The 20,815-nt window shown below is 33.8% G+C and overlaps 2 protein-coding genes and 2 pseudogenes across 2 annotated transcripts; all 4 read right to left on the bottom strand.

Moving 5' to 3' along the window:
* Window positions 1-218: 218 nt before the first annotated feature.
* Window positions 219-1,385, bottom strand: LOC107859344. Its single transcript, XM_016704319.2, has 2 exons — window positions 1,137-1,385; window positions 219-858 (listed from the first exon to the last, which is right to left on the bottom strand). Exons 1-2 carry the CDS (start codon window positions 1,302-1,304, stop codon window positions 322-324), a joined length of 705 nt encoding a protein of 234 aa, XP_016559805.2. The 5' UTR covers window positions 1,305-1,385; the 3' UTR covers window positions 219-321.
* A 266-nt stretch (window positions 1,386-1,651) lies between these two features.
* LOC107859343 lies at window positions 1,652-3,262 on the bottom strand. Its single transcript, XM_016704318.2, has 2 exons — window positions 2,998-3,262; window positions 1,652-2,505 (listed from the first exon to the last, which is right to left on the bottom strand). Exons 1-2 carry the CDS (start codon window positions 3,163-3,165, stop codon window positions 1,951-1,953), a joined length of 723 nt encoding a protein of 240 aa, XP_016559804.2. The 5' UTR covers window positions 3,166-3,262; the 3' UTR covers window positions 1,652-1,950.
* Window positions 3,263-6,878: 3,616 nt separating this feature from the next.
* On the bottom strand, window positions 6,879-7,666 carry LOC107861204 (annotated as a pseudogene).
* A 7,258-nt stretch (window positions 7,667-14,924) lies between these two features.
* LOC107861203 lies at window positions 14,925-17,349 on the bottom strand (annotated as a pseudogene).
* Between the last annotated feature and the right edge of the window lie 3,466 nt (window positions 17,350-20,815).

Below are 20,815 nucleotides of genomic sequence, written 5' to 3'. Positions count from 1 at the left end.
AAGTGAATCATTTTATCCTATGAGAATATATTCCATTAATCTCGAGTACTTGAGGGGAATAAATCCTTAAGGACACCCGTGAACTTGATTCTTTCATTTCTATTTTTCAAAAAATAGCTAGAACTTCATTTTGATTGTTCATAAGTTGTTTGTACTTGTGTTTGAAGTTCTTGTTGTTAGTACAAATTTTGTAGCAGGAAAACAACAAATATCTTTGTCAAACATTAGAAAGTAATAGGAAAAGGGAAATCTTTTTTTTTTTTTTTGCTCATATTGCTGATATTACATCTCAGAGTTACAAAAGTTAATATATTTTTTTTACTAATTCACATGACAAGTAACGTCATTTCCTCTAATTATCTTGTTGGAAGAATGATGTTGCAGCAATGGACTCTTGTTGGTGTCAAGATAATTAAGAAGAAAAACCATCCCAATTGAAGTAACAAACATGGGAATTGGACCAAAAAACCATAGCAACAAAGTGATAGCAAAATAAAGAGCTCTAAGCCCAATAGACCAAAAATCACCTCCCCTAATCACAGCCAACTCCACATAGCTTGTAGGAACTTCACTATTTGGTATACTAATTAGGTAATTTGCATGGATGAAACATCTTGATGATTGAACAAAACATGAAAATGCAACCAAGAAACATACAAGAAGGCTTATGTACTTAATAGACATGGTGGCTGGCCTTGTGTCACCATATATCAATTCACTACTAAAAATAGTTGAAGTATTTGCCATCCATGCCCCAATTAAAGAGCTCAGAGTTAAACACACACTTGCCAAGAATGTTGCTCCTGAATTGTTTAATGATAGAACATCTAAGGCTATTGTAACATCCCGATTTTCGGTCTGAATAAAAAAAAACACAGATCTTAGTATGACATTAATAGGATTCAAGATTGATGTAAGGAAAATGACTTTCACCTGTAAGTGATGAAAATCATGTGTAGTTTGAAAAACGTATTTTTCAAAGTTTTTAGCACAAATCTTAGGCCTTTTGCTTGTACTTTTTCTTTTGAGTTCCGGTTTTATTATATACCCATATAAAAGAAACTAACCCTAGGCACCTCGCCTAGTGGATTTGCTTTATAAAAAGCTTACGAACATGTCCATTTATTAGTACTTACCTGCATGATTTTTTGAATCCAAGCAATTTTATCATTGTTCTCAAAGCCAAAGACAGTGGTATGAGGATTCTTGATGTATCTTTGTAGAAGAAAGAGATGATAAGCAAACATGATGAGCAATCCACTAGGCACCAAGAAAAGATCAAGGTGTTCTTTCTGGAATACCATTTATTATTTCTTTTTTCTCCTTTTCTTCTGTTCTTGTTTGAAGATTTATTGGAAGAACGTGATTGGTGTTTGGTATATGAAATTGGCAAAAAATGTTGTTGCTTGAAAGGAACAATTATCATAGTTTGCTGTTTGTTTAATTAAAGCAAACCTCTGGCTTAACGTATTGCAAAGGGAACTTTCGATGTAAACCTTTTGCTTAAGCTGTTAAATTGATAATCTTACAAGTAACATTCATGGTTACTGATAATAGATGGTGGCTGTTGATTGTAAGTGAACTTAATTTACCAATTCTATTACAAGGAGATGCCAAACTTAGATGTTGCCAATTTCTATTTTTGTACAAATTAAACGAATAAGTTCCCTTAATTATGTTCCAAAGTTCATTTTACAATTATTTATGTTACATCAAGATTGAGCACTAGCCAGGGCTTATAATATTTACATAAAATTAGAATCCTTGATGTGGTGGCTTGTAAATGTGATCTTAAGTAAATTTACATACCAATTACTCCAATACCAAAATTAGGGCATTTTTTTTTACAAATTAAATAAACAAGTTCCTTGTGTTTCCAAAGTTCATTTACAATTGTTTAAATAGTACATCAAGATTGAGCACTAGGGACTAGCCAGGGTGAAATTTGGCCTAAAGCAGAGTTGCCCTGCTTGTAGTTTCTTCAACTCTCTTGTAAAACTGATTGCTTTTACCGGAAGATCGATGATTGTGCAATGGCTTTGTGTTTTTGTCAATGTTATGGAGGAAGAAAACCATCCCAATTGAAGTAACAAACATGGGAATTGGACCAAAAAACCATAAGAGCAGTGTAGTTGCAAAATAAAGTGCTCTAAGCCCAAGTGACCAAAACTCACCTCCTCTTATCACAGCCAATTCAACATAGCTAATCGGTATATCAGTATCTGGTGTACTGATTAAGTAATTTGCATGAATGAAGCATCTAGATGATTGCACAAAACATGCAAAAGCAATCAAGAAGCAGATTAATAGTCTTATGAACTTGATTGACATGGTTTCTGGCCTTGTGTCACCATAGATTATTATACTATTGAAAACAGTGTTGTTAGCCATCCAGGCTCCAATGAGAGCGCATAATGTTAATGAAACTGATGCCAAGAATGTTGCTCCATTGTTATTGGATCCTAATACATTTAGAGCTGTATCTATACTCTTGCTATCTGAAGCCTTCAAGATTCAGCAGAAATAATTAGAGAATTCCTATGTGAAAAATGATGAAATAAAATTGAACACGCGCACACGACATACATACATTCATGCATATAACACAACCTTAGATGCAACCTATGTTCAACGCGTTCAATTGAATCCAATATCTCAAACACGAAACACAAATATACAAATGGAAAACTACTAAAAATTTCGACCAATGGTGAAATCAAGATTTTCACTTAGAGATTCAAAACATAAAGAAACCAAGGGGATTGATCTATCTATGTAGTGTAATTTTACTACGAGGAGGTGTTAATTGATTCCCTTTCGACAAAGGTGGCCCCGCCACTGATTAGGCAAATATTAAATTCTGAACTCATAATTTCAAATATTAAATTCTGAACTCATAATTTCAAAAGTACATTATGTTCAACATTAGTGCTTAAAAGGTATGATCATCAAGTTTAAATATTGAATCCGCTTCTATACATGTATACTTATGGTTACCTGCATAATTCTTTCAACCCAAGCTCTCTTGTCATTGTTCTCAAAGCCCATGAGAGTGGTATGAGGAATAGTGAGGTATCTATAGAGCAAATAGAGATGGTAAATGAACATAATGGAGAGCCCACTTGGGACCAACAACAAATCAAGGTATTCTTTATGGAAAACCATTCTTTTTCTTCTCTTCTCCTAGAGGTCAGAGTAGTGAAGATGAAGAGTTCCAAGTGGCATCTTTTATCTTTGTATTTAAAGTGGTTCGTACTTTACGTACATGTGTAGCAAAGAACAACTTGTATGGTATATATCTCAATTATCTTTAACAGAATTGGGCAGAGTTTTGATAAGTAACCTATAGCTAGTTGTTATATTCTTGACCTTCTATTCTCCATGTGATTACTACGTCAGCTACACATATAATGGACTTTCAATACGAAATTTGTGCAAACTAATTGTTCCCTTTTGAGTTTGATTCCTGTACAAAATTAAATGAAAATTTAATTCATCAATGTATTTTAATATGTGTTGAGTCTATCGGAAACAATCTCCCTACTTCATTTGAGATGGCGGTATGACATGTGTATACTTTACCTTCCCCACTACACTGAATATATTATTATTATTATTGTAATTTATTTTAATATGCGTAGTATGCTACTAGCCTTATTTTCCAAGTCATTGATCTGGCTTACGATGATATTATCTTTCAGGCAACTATTAATAGTGTGTACAAATTTTTGTAGTGTCATGTATAAGAATACCAATAGTAGAAGTGGCCATATTTTATTGTTTTTCAACATTGGGCAGTTTAAAAGAGGGATATAAAATAATTTCCTTGTGCAAGTTTAAGTATTTTTTGTGCGTAGACATTTTGACTCTTGATCGTAAAGTATGGTTATTTGAGTACCACAGGCTGTCAGAGATCAACTTGTTAAGTAGTTTTTACTTCAATTTGTTGCACAGCCATAGTTGAATGTTAGCAGACAATAATGTGTTTGTATGCACAGCCATAGTTGCATCATCAGTGCAACCAAAGGAATTCGATTTGTCATAAAATTGAGTTGTATACAACAACAACATACTGCGTTGTATACAACAACATACTGCGTGTATTCCCACAAAGAGGATGGGGTTAAATTTATGAATGGTTACATTTCTACCCCAAGAGTCAATAATTTAACAAGAACTCTAAGGGGCCGTTTGGTAAAGTGTATTAAAAATATAATGCATGCATTAGTCTTTGTGCATTAGTAGTACCTTATTTGGTATCATTTTTTAGACTATGCATAACTAATACTTGTACTAATTATATACGCTATTGTGTATTAAGGTGTGTATTAGTAATACACACCATTTTCTATGTATTAGTAATGAAATTGCAGACTTTCAACACATGTATTAATTTGTTAAATGACATTATTACCCCTTAAACAATTTTCCATTACAGCCTCCTGTCTCTTCTAGCCTCAATCCGCTAGTCATGTTCACTCTCGTCCGATCGACCACAGTGCCTTCAGCATATGCCACCAATAATTTGCGATTAGCCACATTGGATTAGTCAAGTGCTCCAAGTTTTGCCTTGACAATCTTGGCCTTGCGAAGGACATAGACATAAGCAAATGAAAATGGATATCTGGTACAAGCTATCTCCACAAGAAGGTTGAGGGAAGGGTTACATAAGCAAGTCCCTTGATAGAGCATTGAATACCTGGAATATAGAAAAATGATTCAGATGGGTTTGCACTTTACGATAGAGATAGCAATGATAAGCAGCCTCCTACAATTCTCAAATGGTAGTTCCTTTTTCATCTCTGTGCAACTTAATATTAGGGCAAATGAAATCATCAGCTTTCTAAAGAAGAGTAATTTGGTAAAAAATATTCTTTTATAAAAATTATATAAATATATATTATCTTTAATACATCAAACCAAACACTGTGTAAAAAATAATGCATGTATAACTAATATCAACATTACTAATATTTGCATTACTAATACACCTTAATCAACATTATTCTTATTCAGCATTATTCTTATCCAAACAGGCTGTAAAGAAAGATCAAATCTCTAACTATGTAGAGCCTTCGGTGCATATCTTGGAATACTGAGACAATTCAACACGAACTACTAACAACCTGTTTGGATGGTGGTTTCCCATGGTATGGTATGGTATGGTTACCATGGGAACCATGTTTGTTTCCATGGTTTCCTAAAAATGATGGTATGGTATGGTACTATTTCATGGTTTGATAACCATGGAATGGAGCAATTTGTTGAACCATCAATTTGGTGGTATGGCATGGTTCTCCACTTTTTTTTCCAACTATGCCCTTAAATAATTTTCTTTAATCCAATTTTACCCTTTTAACTTAATATATTTTGTTTCAAAGCTTTTTTGCACTCTTGTCTTCTTTTCTGCGCCTCCTTGTACCAAGTTCTTCATCCTTCCATCTTCTTTTCTCTTCTACAATTGTTCTCTCAAGTATTTTTTTAAACTTAATTTCTTATTGTTTTCTCATAAAATTTATCATATTTATTTATCAAACATGTTGTAATCTTTTTGGAAATTTGGAAAACATGCATCAACTTATAATCTGTTGTTTGTGTCTAAATTGAGATTATTAGAGTAGGTGCTTTTCTTTTTGGACAAAATTTATTTGAGATTCGAATTTCTGTCGTTGCACTGTTGCGTGAACAGTAGCACTGTTTTGCTTGAACAGTAGCACTATTACGTGAACAGTAGCACTGTTTTGTGTGAACAGTTGCACTGATTCACAAATTGCTACAACACTTCATCGAACTGACACACTTATTCACGAAATGACATGCCTGTTCAGGAACAGTCACACTGTTTGGCCGAATGGACATGAATTTTCAAAAGGTAACACCTTTTTGATGAACCTTTGTCTCTTTTCAGAAGAGGCATCATTTGGCTATAAAAACCTGCTTTGATTCACAGGTTTTGATTCAGAAATTTTCAGATTACAAAATATTCTTCTTGTCTTAAAAATACTTTAAGTGTGATCATTCAAACCGTGAGTGTGTTCGAAGAATCCGCCTATTTGAGGTACCGCTATAGTCGGATTGAAGGCCATTTTATCTTGGGAGGAAGATTCCATAACCTCGGGTACAGTGAGGGGAATTATTCCTTAAGGAAAGTTTATGAATTCGGACGACTTGGCCTTAATCATTTCTGTTTCATCTTTATTTTCTGAAAAATAAATACCTCTTGGAAAGGTCTTTTTGATCTTGTGTTGAGGGTATTTAATACTTCATTGTGTTCTTGTTCATACTTGAACTCGAGTTGAAGTTGTTGTTCTGTTATACAGATTCTACGTACCCATATTGTGGAAAATAACACCCCTACTCCAAAAAGATCATCAGTTGCAGAGTCAGCTTGATTTACAGAAGATCCCTGTGCGTTGACTCCATTGGCAGCCATTAAAACAGTGTGCAAAGAACTTCAATCTTGAATGAATCGCGGAAGCTTTTTTGAGAAGAAATCTCAGAAACTGAAATCTCAGAAACAGAGTAAGAAGCAGTTCAAGAAGAAAACAGAATCAAGAAAGAAGCTGTGAATCACAGAGCTTCAAGGCTCTGGTACCATGTTGCAATCAGAGAATTGAGAAGGAATAGATGACTGGAGAAGAAGACGAACAATAGAGAAGGAATGAGAGAGTTTCTTTATTACTCGAAACTTAATCATATACAATTAGTTGCAGCTATATATATAGACTTACATATGACTTAACTAACTTCTCAACTATAACTGTTAACTGTCTTATCATTAACTAACTTAACTAACAACTAGGAGCCTCTTACATTCTTCACAGTTCACTGATAATTCTTACTTAACTGTAGTGTCCTCAATACAAAAGAAACAAAAGCTAGAATTCTGTTACCTTGAACAAAATGGTATCAGCAGAGGGAATTGACTGAAACATGTCACCTCCTACATATTTCAAATTTTCCGTGTCTGGCATGTTAGCAACAACATGAGGGAGGTCCAACACAGTGCATTTTAGATGAGGAAATGCAGCCAAAATAGTCTTAGCTATAAGTCCAGTGCCACCTCCAACATCAGCCATGGAATCCATCTCTTGAAAAACTTGTTTGCAGTCCTTCACAACTAAACACATCATTTGGGAATCATTAGCCATTGCTTCATTGAAAACATTGTTGAATCTTGGATTTTGGTCACAGAATTCCCACATGGGTGAACCATGTGCTGTCTCAAATGGGGTGGTTTCATTTCCTAGAACCAGTCTCCCAAAGATAGCCATGGATTCACCGTAACAGTATCAACAACTGCTCTAACATAAGGTGACAAATTTGGGATCTCACTCTTCAAAAGCAGCTTAGAAGAAGCTGTAAGAACATATCCTTCCTGATTTTCTAAGTTTTCATCTAGAAACTTTGTAGTAGCAAAGAAGCCAGAGTATACCAATAGGCGCATCAGTCGATTAATTCCATTCGATTTTGCATGAGTAAGTTTCAGCTCTGAAACAAGTTCAGTTAGAGTCATTGGCTGCTTATGACTATGAATTACATCTGGTATGCCTAATTGAATTGCACAACCAAGAACCATAGAGTTTGCAAAACTGAAGGCATGCTTGTAGATATGAGCCTGAGCTCGGAACATATCACTAGCCATTGGAACATCACTGGACTCCATTTGATCAGAATTTCCCTGCTCTTTTTCTTCATAAATAAATCTCAACTTTGAATGGCAACACAAAGAAAGTCCAAAGAACTTGTAGGCAGGGCAGGCCAGTGGGTAAAGCTGATAAGTCAATTGCTTTTAGTTTTGGATAATAGTAATAGACTTGCAGGTTAAAATCGAGTAGCTTGATCCTTTTACTTACCATACAAATGCTGAGTACTTTCAAATGCAAAGAGTAGTAATTTCTTTCATTAAATTAAAAAGAATAGGTAATTTTTGTGACTTTGAATGATGTAACAGTTTGAGCTATCAATTTATTATTATCCTGACTCTTTTAAATTCCAACATTGGCTTCTTCTTTTTATCTTGTAAACAACTTTAGTTTCTCATATTTGCTATTTCCATTTGTTTGTTTTTTTGGAAAAATTACCTAAAACCACAACATAACTATCTAAACTTCTAAAAATCCCCCCGCTTCTTAAAAATTACTTAAATCCCAACATTTCATATTTTTACTACCTTTCAGATACAAGTTAAATTACAATTAAAAAGCCTTTTTTTACCGAAAAAAGACTCCACATCTCTTCTTTGAACGGCGCAAAATCTGGCCATTTTCTATCATCTTCTCCATCTGTTTCAAAAAATTCAATCAAGCCAATCCCCCCCCCCCCCCCCCCATAAAATCAGTTTCAATTTATTTAATTCATTTTTTACATTTTTATTTTTCAAAGAAATAATTTGCCGCAAGTAAAGCTATCTGAAAGTTCTGTCTTTTCGTAGCTAGATTTCTTGAATTTCACTTTTTTATGCTTCATTGTTTGAATTATCAGCATGAATAGAGAGTTTGGATCTTCTATTAGAAACGGTCCTCAAATTATGAAGAAATTACATCAAAGTCTTGCTAAGAAGGACAAGAAAAAAGAAAGTGGTTCTAAGAAAAAAGGACCCAACAATCCTACAAGTAAAGCTCCCGTCAAGAAAAGAAGAACTATCAAAGAAATTTGTAGAGATGAGCTTCCTAATGTAATTGCATGTACAAATTTGTTCAATGATAGGCCGAGATACATATTTTGTGATGGATGATACATTTGAAAAAATCAATTTTTATCTGATTGTTTGTTGCTAATAATTTATATGTATCTTGTGATTTATTTTGATATTGTAATTAATATAACAAAAGATACAAGTTTCTTGTCATTAGATACATGTTATGTTGTCTTGTATCTGTGAGTTGTTGTTAATGCTTTGATATGTATCTATTGGTGTATAAACTTAACTGGTTATATTATAAGAGATACAAGTTATGACTTCATAGATACATGTTATGTTACCTTGTATCTGGTACAACTGTTAACAAAAGATACAAGTTTTTTAATAGATACATGTTATGTTGACTTGTATCTTTGAGTTGTTCTTAATGCTTTGATAAGTATCTATTTATGTTTAAATTTACTGAAAGTTATATTGTAAGAGATACAAGTTATTACTTAATAGATACATGTTGTATGAACTTGTATCTTGTACTTACTGTTAATTTATTGAAATGTATCTAGTGTTGTTTAATTGTTATTGAAAGTCATATAATAAAACATACAAGTTAATACCTACATATATACATGTTGTATTAACTTGTATCTAAAGTATGTTGTTATTAGAGTATTTGTTTTTATTATACTGTCTTAATGTAGAGTTGTTGCGTATCGATTAATTTTTCATTCTTGTTTCTTTTTGTTTTTAAAAATTGAGTTATGTCATAAAGGAAATTCCAACTCATCCTCTTAGATTTGTAAGTTCATGCAATTTAAGATCTAAGGATGAAATTAAAGAAGTTGTCGGGCAAGAAGTTGTACACTTATTTGAGAAGACTATTTTCGGATGTTATCTCAACATACCTCTTTCTAATTATATTGGACAAATAACAAAATATCTTCTTATGCTCGAGATCGAGCAACCAAATCAAGAAGAGATACATGTTTTTGTCAAAGGCCAGATTCTTAGATTTTCCATCAATGAATTTGCTTTGATAATTGGCTTAAAATATTTTGATAATGTTGATGATTTCAAATATGAAGATTCTTCTACGAGTAGGCTTATGAAAAGGTATTTTTCATGTTCGGGTATTGATGCTCAATATCATCATCTGAGATATGCTACTCTTTTGTCCAATTATGGGTCTGAAAAAATAGAGAACGGATATTTTAGTGAGAATGATGATCCACCAAGGTAAAGGAGCAAGTTCGCACCAAAAGAAACAGATCGTGTTTTGCATATTAAGTAGTTGTTTATTTGTTTGCTGGTTGGATATTACAAATACTAGGAAGTTGATAGAAGCTTTTATGATTTTTTGATGAGGTTGGTAATGTTAGGTACTCATACATTATGTTAAAAATTAAGATCCAGGAATAAACTTAGTTGCATAAACCCATGCATTATTAGCAACAGAGTTGTCAAGGTGATCCAAGAGGTTCTCAAGTGGTCCTTTTCCAGTAACAATAGCAATAGGGTTGTCAAGGTGATCACTTTGCCCTTTTATCATTCACATCAAAAAATCTTCTTCATTTATGAAACTGTATTTCTACTGAACACTATGTCCCTTTCATCAGCCACATCAACAAATCTTCTTTGGTTATTAAACAACATTTCTATGGAATGATGGATGTTTTTTATGTGGCTGATGGTATTTTATTTTTTCTATTGGAAGTTGAGTTTATACTAGTGAAATCTATTTCTACATTTATAATTGAATGATGGAAATTCCTAATGCGGGGAATATATCAATTCTTTTGCTAAAGCAGGCTAGTCTAGTTGCAGCCAAGAATAGTCTTGGTGCTGGTGATACTACTGGTCGATCTGGAAAGCTTAAAGATTTCCTATCTTCTCACTATTATGATTCTGATGATGTGACATCTATGGATACACCTGCGGGCCACGCTCCAGTTAGATTTTCCAGACACAGCTTTGGTGTTAGATCTAATAAGGAGGTTAATGGAGGTGTGTCCTTGCTCAGCCACCTTACAATGAAATTTGAGCAACGGAAGCAGAATTTTGATAATGAAATCATGGCAATTATTAACTTGTATCCAGGACGGTTACATTCTACTAATCCTGCAGATGAGTATCGGAGACTGAAACACAGGTTCGAGGAATGAAAAAAAGAGTACAATGCCCAGTTGAACGAGATGAGGGCCAAAGTACATATGCTTGCTAAAGCAGGAAAGAATCATAGAAAATGGTGGGCGTAAGAAGAGCAAGTGATTTTAGCTTAAAATCATTCTCATTTTTTTCTTTAGTTTGTTAAACTATATAGGTGATACTAATTTCCCCAACTATGGTTGATAATCTAGCAAAGTTGGTGGAGATTGTGGAAATAGTATACGCATGCTCAGTTATGGATCCTCTGTGATCCCTCAGCTAGATAGTTTAGAGCTTGATTGTGAATAGTTTATTATAGCAACAATGCTAGGTTGTGGAAGTACATTAGATAGCTTGCGAAAAAATGGACTATGAGTATTCTCAGTCCTTGTGTTTTTTGTATTAGCAAATGTTGTAATTAGTTATTGAAAGATGGTGATCAATTGTAGAAAAATGATTAATTGATTGTTCACCAATTTCACAATGAATGGCAAAATGTGATGGTGTTTTCCTTATGAGCATTCTTCTTGTTCTCCTTTCAACTCTTTTCACTAATCCTGACCTTTTATTATGTATTGACTATTCGTATGACTTTCCCCTTCACTTAACAGTGTTTTTAAGTTTTTGCCATGTCTATATGTTTAGGAGTCTGCCCCTTCAACCATTCTCATCTCCGGCGCCAGAGCAGTCGAGTGATTTAATGTATCCAGAACCATTTGAAGCATTTGTAAATTCACTATCGATTTCGATCCTAGTGTATATTGCTATTTGAGATCCTTGTGCCTGTGGAGATTGATTACAATGATCTGGAGTTCAAAAAACACCACTAAAATCCCTACATTTATATGCTAGTAAAATATATATTTAGTGCTTTTATTGAGCTGAGGTGAACTTGAATGGAGTGATATAGATAGTGAAGGTTTATGTAGTTTGAGGCATATTTATTGTTGTCATAAGATTCAACTGAAATACTGCTGACGCAAAAGTATTTATCACATGGTAAAATAGTTATCATCTGCTAAATATGTGCAATGCTACAGCATTTCAGATATATTTATGTATCGAAATACGTTGTTCTTCCACTTTATAAAGACGTAGTATTAGATACATATTTTATAATATTTTATAATCACATGTATCTAATATACTGAAACATAAATTAGAATATAATGGCATTAAACTTCACAATATTACATTAATAAGAATCTACAACAGTTTTTTTAACAACTAATACCTATTCTCTCTAAAATACATAACACATTTAGCACAACTTAATGATACTATTACAAAAAACTAATGACACATTTTATATTATAGAAGTGAATATTTAAACTTATACCTGCAAAAATAACTGAGAAAGATCTTATTAAATTAAATGTATCTAATTAAAAAAAATACATATTTTACTAAATAATAATTGTAAATAACAAAACATTACATTATTATGTATCATTAACCATTTTCGTTTACTCAAAATGCATGTTTGCCTTCAACCTGACTGACACATTATATCAAAACTTATAGTCCTACAATATACAATTACATTTTATAATTATTACAAATTGTGCAAACTTGTATCTACAAATTTAGGATAGATACATCATATAAAAGTATAAATCGTTACAATCTTTTGCTACAGCATAACAACTACAATAACATTATTAGATCAATATTTCTTAATTTCTAAATGATATTTGACGACAATTTCAATCTCCAAACACATGATGCTTTAAATTTTTGTACCCCGACGACATGATGCTTTAAAGATTAAAATACAATCCTCCGAACGGCATTGTAGGACATAGTTGAATCAATCAAAACACAAGTTCAAATTGTTTTTCTTAGTAAATATGAAAAAAAACTGATTTCTATATTTATTAACAACATTGAATACTTGTATAACATGTATCTATAAATTTAACATATATCTAGGACATTTATATGTATCTAGTACATTTTCTGATATATATGCGAAAATAAAACACAACATGAAACAAAATTAAACATAACTTCCTAAACTGAGATACGAGATGAGTAGAATTTATCATTTTCATAACAATCACGGAACGCAACTTGCTCAACATGTATCTAGTAATTTACAACATGTATCTACAACATTTATCTATATCTAGGACATTTCTGATATATATGTGAAACTAACACATAACAACAAACATAATTAACAAACACTTGATAAACTGAGATACAAGATTAGCAAAATGTATCATTTTCATAACAAAATGTGTCTCGGCGTTAATAACATAAAAATACAAAAATCAATCTGTAAAATAATCATCAACATAACATTGAATACAAATGTAACAAGCTTTTTTTAATTATCTAATGTAGTGATGACAAGAAGATACGTCCCAAATCCACGCTCAATTTTTTTAATTTCGACATACAGCTTCACACTTATTTCGTTCCGAATGAACAACGGACAAGCATTACCTTCAACAATGTAACGAGCTTCTATTTTTTTTTCCTTGCTTCGTCGATTTCAAACTCTACCTCAATTGTAGAAATCGGTTTTTCCTAACTAACATGTTCACTGACCACAATTCCATCACTCTTATAACCAACATACTCGATTTTGTCAATCCAAACACCGAAATGACGTAAAAATACCGAAATATTCATATCAAACAAACGAAATTAACAAATCAACAAAAAAAAAATATTTTTTGTCTGACCAAGAAGAATTAAGAATTATTAAATTTCAAATAAGTTTTTAAAAGAGACTCCTCGATTTCATTAACCCAAACACCGAAATAACGTAAAAACACTGAAATATTCATATCAAACAAACGAAATTAACAAATAAAAAAAACGTATGTTTTGTCCGACCAAGAAGAATGAAGAATTTTTAAATTTCAAAAATGTTTTTGAAAGAGACTCCATGCTTTAACAAAGTGGAGTAATAAATGAATTCCCACTAATTGTGGGAAATGATTTTACTTTTTACCTTAATTAGTTAACTTTAATGCTGATTTTATGAAAAGTTGTCTGACTTAGTTAATTAATACATGTATCAGTAATGTATTTAATATGATTAACTTGTATCATTAGAGGTCAAATATTGAGATTTTTAAGAGATTTTAAGAAATTTTAAAACATGTTGGGATTTTTAGTAATTAATACTAAACATGTTGGAATATATGTAACTTTTCGTTGTTTTTTTCCTCTTTCCTATCTGCTTTGGTTTTCAATCTTCTTGCTTTGTGCTTAATCCTTTTTGTTTTTCTTTTAAATTCTCAATCTTATTTTATATCTGATTATCAGTTTCAGGATTACTAAGAATCTAGGAAGCGGACAAATACTAAGAATTTCTGTATGTTCCTTAGTCATACAAGTCTTGGCGTCTTCTATGCGTTTTTCTCTCTCATTTATTTCAAATTATATACATAAAATTTCTCATCAGTGGCTCGTAATATTAGTTTTAGTATTATTTAATCCTATGTATAAGTAATACATGTAATTATATTCTTAGGATCGATTAGCAGTTCACACACACTAAATCTATGGAGAGGATGAAGAAAATTAGAGTGAGTTCTTGAGGAGAGAGAGGTAATTTCGTCGTAACACCCGTAGGTAACCTCCACAGCGGACAGGCTATTTATTTTAATGACTTGTGGTATGTATAATTACAAAGAGAATGAGAATAAAAGTTACAGCCTAAAATTTGGGTCGAGGCTCTGCCCCGAACCCCACATAATACGTCACATATTAATCAGGCTCCACAACCTAACATATACAACTTATTTAGTACTATTTCTTATCCATATTTAGTACTATTTTTTATACATATTAATCATGACATTAACAACAGGAGTACTATTTTTACTCAAATAAGCCCTATTAAGTACTATTCCTATTCTAACACAACTTATTCATTACAACAACAATAACAAACTCAATGTATCCCCACATAGTGGGGTCTCAGGAGGGTAAAATGTATGCAGTCCATATCACTATCTCATAGAAGTAGAAAGGCTGTTTCTGATAGACCCCCGGCTCAAGACAAAGGAAAGTACACAAAGACACCATATTCATTAAATATAACAAATCAAACCGTCAATAAAAGATAATGTCAACATTACTAATACACCCTACCAAACAACCCGTGAGTGTATAATTTTTAAGGAAAAACTTGAATGAGGGATCTTAGACCAAAAAGAGGAATAATCTTGTAGCTCATGAAGCCAAACTCAAGGAATAGCATTTCCCATTCTTTCTCAGTTCTCTACCCCCGGCAAGAAGTACCGTCATCAGTACATCAAAAAGGAGCTTCACTTCAGTCATATCTACTTCATCTTCTTCTCTATTCAATACCATGTCAATGATAAGGACCTTCCCTTTTTTTCCTTCATCGTTATATGTGATAGCTTCTCTGCATCTCTTTAGTATCTTCACACAATCTTCGTCGCTCCAATTATGCATAACTAGCTGAAAAAAGCCATATTTTCTCAAACATCATAATCAGTGACCTGTAGCCCCTAATATACAAACTAGAAATACTCAGCGCTGCAAGAGTTCATTAGAAAATTACACTATATATACAAGACCAAAATCATATTTTATATCTATATAGTAGATGTTGAATTTTATGTGTTTACTTTTTCTATTTTGAATACCTTTGGCATGAAGCGAAATAGAACTTTGAAGGACATGTTAAGAATAAAACTTTTGTGCATACCTTAAGCAAAATAGCATCAGCATGGGGAATAGACTGAAACATATCCCCTCCTACAAAGCTTAAATTTTCAGTCTCTGGCATGTTAGCAACAACATGTGGAAGATCAAGAACGGTGCATTTCAAGTGCGGAAATGCGTCCAAGATTGTCTTAGCCATAATCCCAGTGCCCCCTCCAACATCAACAACTGAGTTCAATCCCTCAAAAACTTCCCTGCAGTCCTTCACAACTAAACTCATCATTTGGGAATCACTAGCCATTCCTTCATGGAAAAGTCTGTCAAATCTTGGATTTTGTGCACACAAGTTCCACATAGTCCTCGCATGTGCTGTCTCAAATGGTGTTGCTTCTTCATTCCTGTGAAACCATTCTGCCAATAATTGCCAAGGAGTGACAAAGCTAGGATCAACCATCGCTCGAACAACAGGTGACAAGTTTGGGATTTCACTCTTAAGAAGCAGCCTTGAAGAAGTTGTCAAAACATGTCCTTCTGTTTCTGACTTTTCTTCAAGCTTTATTATATCAAAGAATCCTGAGTGCACCAACAGTCTCATAAGTCGATAAACGCCTATTGATTTTGATGAGGGAAGTTTGAGTGCTGAAAGTAGATCGGGAAGAGTAATTGGCTTTTTGTGGTTATGGATAATATCTGGTATGCCTAGTTGAATGGCACAATTTAGAGCCATGGAATTTCCAAAAGCAAATGTATGTTTATAGATATGAGCTTGTGCTTTGAAGAGTTCACTGGCTGTTTCAACACTATTAGTATTTGTTTCCATTAGCTCAGGATGCTTTCAACCTTGTTGCCCAAAGTAGGCTTGTGATGAGCTTATCTTTATGTATGTAATTAGGTTTGTGATGGCATGCTCAGAATTGTGACAGCTCAATATTTGCTTGTTATTTTGACTCCAAAATAATTGTGCGCCGTTGCAATAACAGCTCTATCCTTACAAGAGCTTATTCTTATGTTTGTCCTTACAAGATCATTTCATGTCTTTTAGCATTGAAACTGAACAAATCTTTTGCTTGGTTTTAGGGAGAAGCTCCGAATTAACTTTTGGTCTCGTATATACCTTTGTCATTATTGAAATTGTAGCATGGCACGAGTGTATTTCACGTATTTAAATTTTACGAGGAAAAAATATGAAAAGATTCATATTTCGAGCACAAAAATGAGAAGTTTCAACTTTGAAACAAGTTCAGACAGTCATTGGCTGCTTATGACTATCAATTACATCTGGTATGCCTAATTGAATTGCACAACCAAGAACTGTAGAATTTGCAAAACTGAAGGCATGCTTGTAGATATGAGCCTGAGTGATTGAAATCACTGCCATCCTTCGTCAAAATGAATCTCTAGGTTGGTGGGCGTGTTGAAGATATACTTAAGTAAATAAGTTTGACCGCACGCTTTAACAGTTCATACTTTCTTATGTAGTATTTCGATTATTCTCTCCGTTCCAAAAATATTTGTCTTAGTTACTGTTTGGACAATCAAAAGATAATACTGTCTTCGTTAATTTGGACATTTCCTAAAAGCAAGCAAAGGAATGGTTCAGTTTCAATGCTAGAAGACAAAAGTAGTAGTAGGATAAACATGAAAATAAGCGCTTGTAAGGATAGAGTTGCTAATTTTAACCAAAATCAAGAAAAGAGTATGTCACAATTCTATGTATTTCATATCTTCTTCAGCCTTTTCTCTTTGTAGTGAGAAATCACCCTGTGTTACCCTTATATAGTTCAATTTACTGCTCATTAGTTTGTTGGGGTGGAACCTTGCATCATAAGAGTTGATTCTTCCTTTTCTTATGATTTACGTGGACCAAGACTCACGAACATTGGCGAATTTGAGTGTAACATATAGTTTTGATTGCAAAAAGTATGTCTAATGACTTGTATTTCACAATGCAGAAGTCTTCTAAGAAATGGAAACTCTGGAAAATTTAAAGAACAATCGAATATTTGTCAAAAGGAGCAACTATAAGAAAAATGTTTTCATTAATGCAGTTCCCAATTCATATACAGTATAAAGCAAACTGAAAATTGATACCACTCCCATCTTGCAGGACGTTTGCTTTTCTAAGGAAGGCTAGAGAGTTTACTTATTACTCCGAGACTGTTAGCATATCCTAGTCTTCAGCACATAAACAACCTCCCAAACTTTGATAAGTTGTTATGGAGGTACAGCAAATTAACTTTCCTTAAGCTTGTCCAATTCCAGGAAAGCCAACTCGAAGTTTGCAAATGTACTTTGTTGTGGTTCTAAATCCAAGTCTCATCGCCACCATCATCAAAGAATTCTCACTAGCTTTGCAGGAAAGAGAATGTGAGCTCGCACATTAAACACGAACAAATAGATAAAAGTATCCTAACTGCTGAAGCTTGACACACGATACAGCAGAAATAATCTTATGAACTCCAATCTCCGACCAGTGCCTCCACTAACACTGCCACAGACTACGGAGATGGGAAACATTGGGAGATTAGATGGAAGCACGGGGAGATGGATAAAAGGTGGAACACACACGTCTGATAATGAAAAAACATTATAACAGCCAGTCTAATGGTAATGTACAACGCGATGGCACTAGAGGTTCCAATAACACACGAGAGAACAAACACAAAAAACAATATGAAGAGACATAGCGGGCGTGGAATGTATACCAGCAGTTCACAGCCACTGTTCTCCAAAGCTAACATTATACCCCTTGGAATTAGCTCTTCTCAATGAAATTTTAGCATTGTCCACCGATAGAGGGGAATCAGGGTTAGGACATAATGAATTCCAAGCTTCCTGCCCTGCAGATGGACATTTCAGGATCCCTTTTAGAGGCCTTTTTGACAAATAGGCTGCCTCCTTCTTGGGTTCATTTTTTGGCCAAAAGACGAAAGGTTCCTCATTGAAATCATCAATTGCACTGATCTCTTTATCCTTGGCATAAGCAGAACCATCACCTGACTTATCCTCACTAACTTTAACTAGGACAAGATCCTCACCTGAACCGAATTCACCACCACTTATACGAGGAGAAACACCATTACCTAAGTTACACTCACTACCTTTGCGATGGACACAATCATCAGCCATGGCGTCTTCTTTATCAAACCAAAAGTCAGTAGAATCGTCACAGATTGTAAATTCAGCAATTTTGGCTTGTCGTAAGTCATTACCATTTGCACCTTCTTTACGTTTGTTTATAGTTGTGTCAACGAGATACTCTAACTCTTCCTCTGATGATGATTGAGCAAGAACATCAGTACCTCTTTGCAATGGAAGGTTCTTGCCTCCCTTTTTTCCTTTAGGCAATTTGAACCATCCTTCACTTAAGATAGGAAGAGAAGATATGTTCTTTAGAAATGAGGTCTTCTTTGGAGAAGCATCTTCCTGCTTTTTCTTATCATGTGTAGCCAATAATGACATGGCAATCACACTGGATATGAAAAGTTGACAGATAGAGGCTTTGATTTGCTCATGTCTCTCAAAGGACGAAGCTTCAGTAAGACCAATCATTCTCTTGATCCCAAGAACTTTGCGCGCCAACTCTCCCAATTCACACCGCTTATATTTGGGATTCTTGAAATACTCGGTGGCAATATAGCCAATGTCTACTTTATCTTTAGTCAAGCCTAATTCCTCAAATGGGAACAAGTCTTTCTTCTCTGGGATTCCAAAACCAACAAAACGAATCCGCTCATCCGTAAGGAATTTTACGACAGGATCAGGTAATGGTTCCCCAGAATGTAACTTGAGGATCATACAACCTACTCCAAAACACAAGAGAACCAAAATCGTGTTGGGATCACGAGGGTGGTGCATGACATCAAGGCCAACAATAGGTGGACGAATCCAAATCTTACCTTCTGGGAAAAGAAAATCAGTTGGGCATAGAGATTCAAACTCTTTAGCCTTAAAGGTGATGCCTTCTAGTTTAACCTCAAATCTATTGGTTCTCAAATAAACGGTACCAGCCATTGTTTGATTCGAATGAGATGAGGATCCTACTACTGTTGATTTGGCATGAATCGGTGCAGAAAAGACTAGCAAAAAGATGAATGTTGTTCCATTACAGATGCTAGAGAAAGGAACGGCTCTCCAAAGACCCAATATCGCAGGGCAACCAAGACCAACAACCGGAAAGAGGTACATGAAAATGTCGTGTTAGAATGATATTCAAAACTACAACAGAATAAAGGGGATAAAAGAAAGGGGGAATAGTGGATTAACATTAAAAATTGGATGGATCTGCTATAATATATGACACTTGTTAGGCAGAATTTGTGTTTGTCAGTTATGAACACTTCACCTCCACAAAATCCTATATATATATATATATATATATAAAATCAACATTTGAAGCATTATCTAGATATCTTCAACTTGATCAATTTCATATATTATCTGTTCCACGTGTGGAAAATGAAATTTTATTAAATTTAAATTCGTACGAAATTTGAATTATATTAAATTCAAAATATATTAGTCCTAAATAAATATTGTGAATTAATATAATTTGATTAATTATTTAAATTCAGACATATATGAATTTAATTAAAGTTTAATTTTTATTGGGCTAGCCCATCAATTTGGGTTACAAATGATGAGCCCACTTTGCTAAGCCCAAAATATTGTTATATTCTAGAGGCTCAAATAAGCGTCACGCGTCAAATGACGTGACATGCCACGTCAAGGAAAGGATTCAATAGGATCATGCCACATGTCAAAATGATGCAGCAGGCCCATGAAATCAAAGCCCATAAAAGGTGATACGTCACTCAAATCTGATTGGTCAAAGGAAGTCCATCTTCATCATGGCTCTCCCTTTTCCACAACCAAAAATAGGGGTCTCATCATTCAGAAAAGGGACCCCAGATCTCTAACAATTAATAAGAGAGAGCTTGTGGATCAAACGCCGCAATTTCTCTAAAAAGCTCAAGCATTCAAATCAAGTTCATCAAGATTCAAGATCAAGACCGCAATATTCAAGAACAAGCTCAAAAGCCCTTGAATTCAAGCACAAGTCAAGATTAAATCCCTCAAATCAACAAATCAAGTTCAAATTCAAGATCAAGCTTCAAGCCCTTGAATTTATATTTGAAAAGGCGAATCAGAGGATTCATAGAGATTGTAACACTCACATTGAAATTACTAAAACGATTGTTGCAATATTTTCTTGTCTCAATTATATTTTTTCAGTCTCGAAAATTTTACTGTCCAATAAATTCTGGCACGCCCAGTGGGACGATCTCTACCTCTCATCTCAACTTTTCATACTTCAAAGTTTAAGAACAACGAAATGACTTCTAAGAAGGTCAATTCTCAATCAACTACTTCTAA

The sequence above is a fragment of the Capsicum annuum genome, chromosome 2 (genome assembly GCF_002878395.1).
Source record: "Capsicum annuum cultivar UCD-10X-F1 chromosome 2, UCD10Xv1.1, whole genome shotgun sequence".
In the NCBI taxonomy this organism is placed as follows: Eukaryota; Viridiplantae; Streptophyta; class Magnoliopsida; order Solanales; family Solanaceae; genus Capsicum; species Capsicum annuum.
The sequence above is the reverse complement of the archived record's forward strand: the minus strand, read 5'-3'. Positions and strand labels throughout refer to the sequence as shown.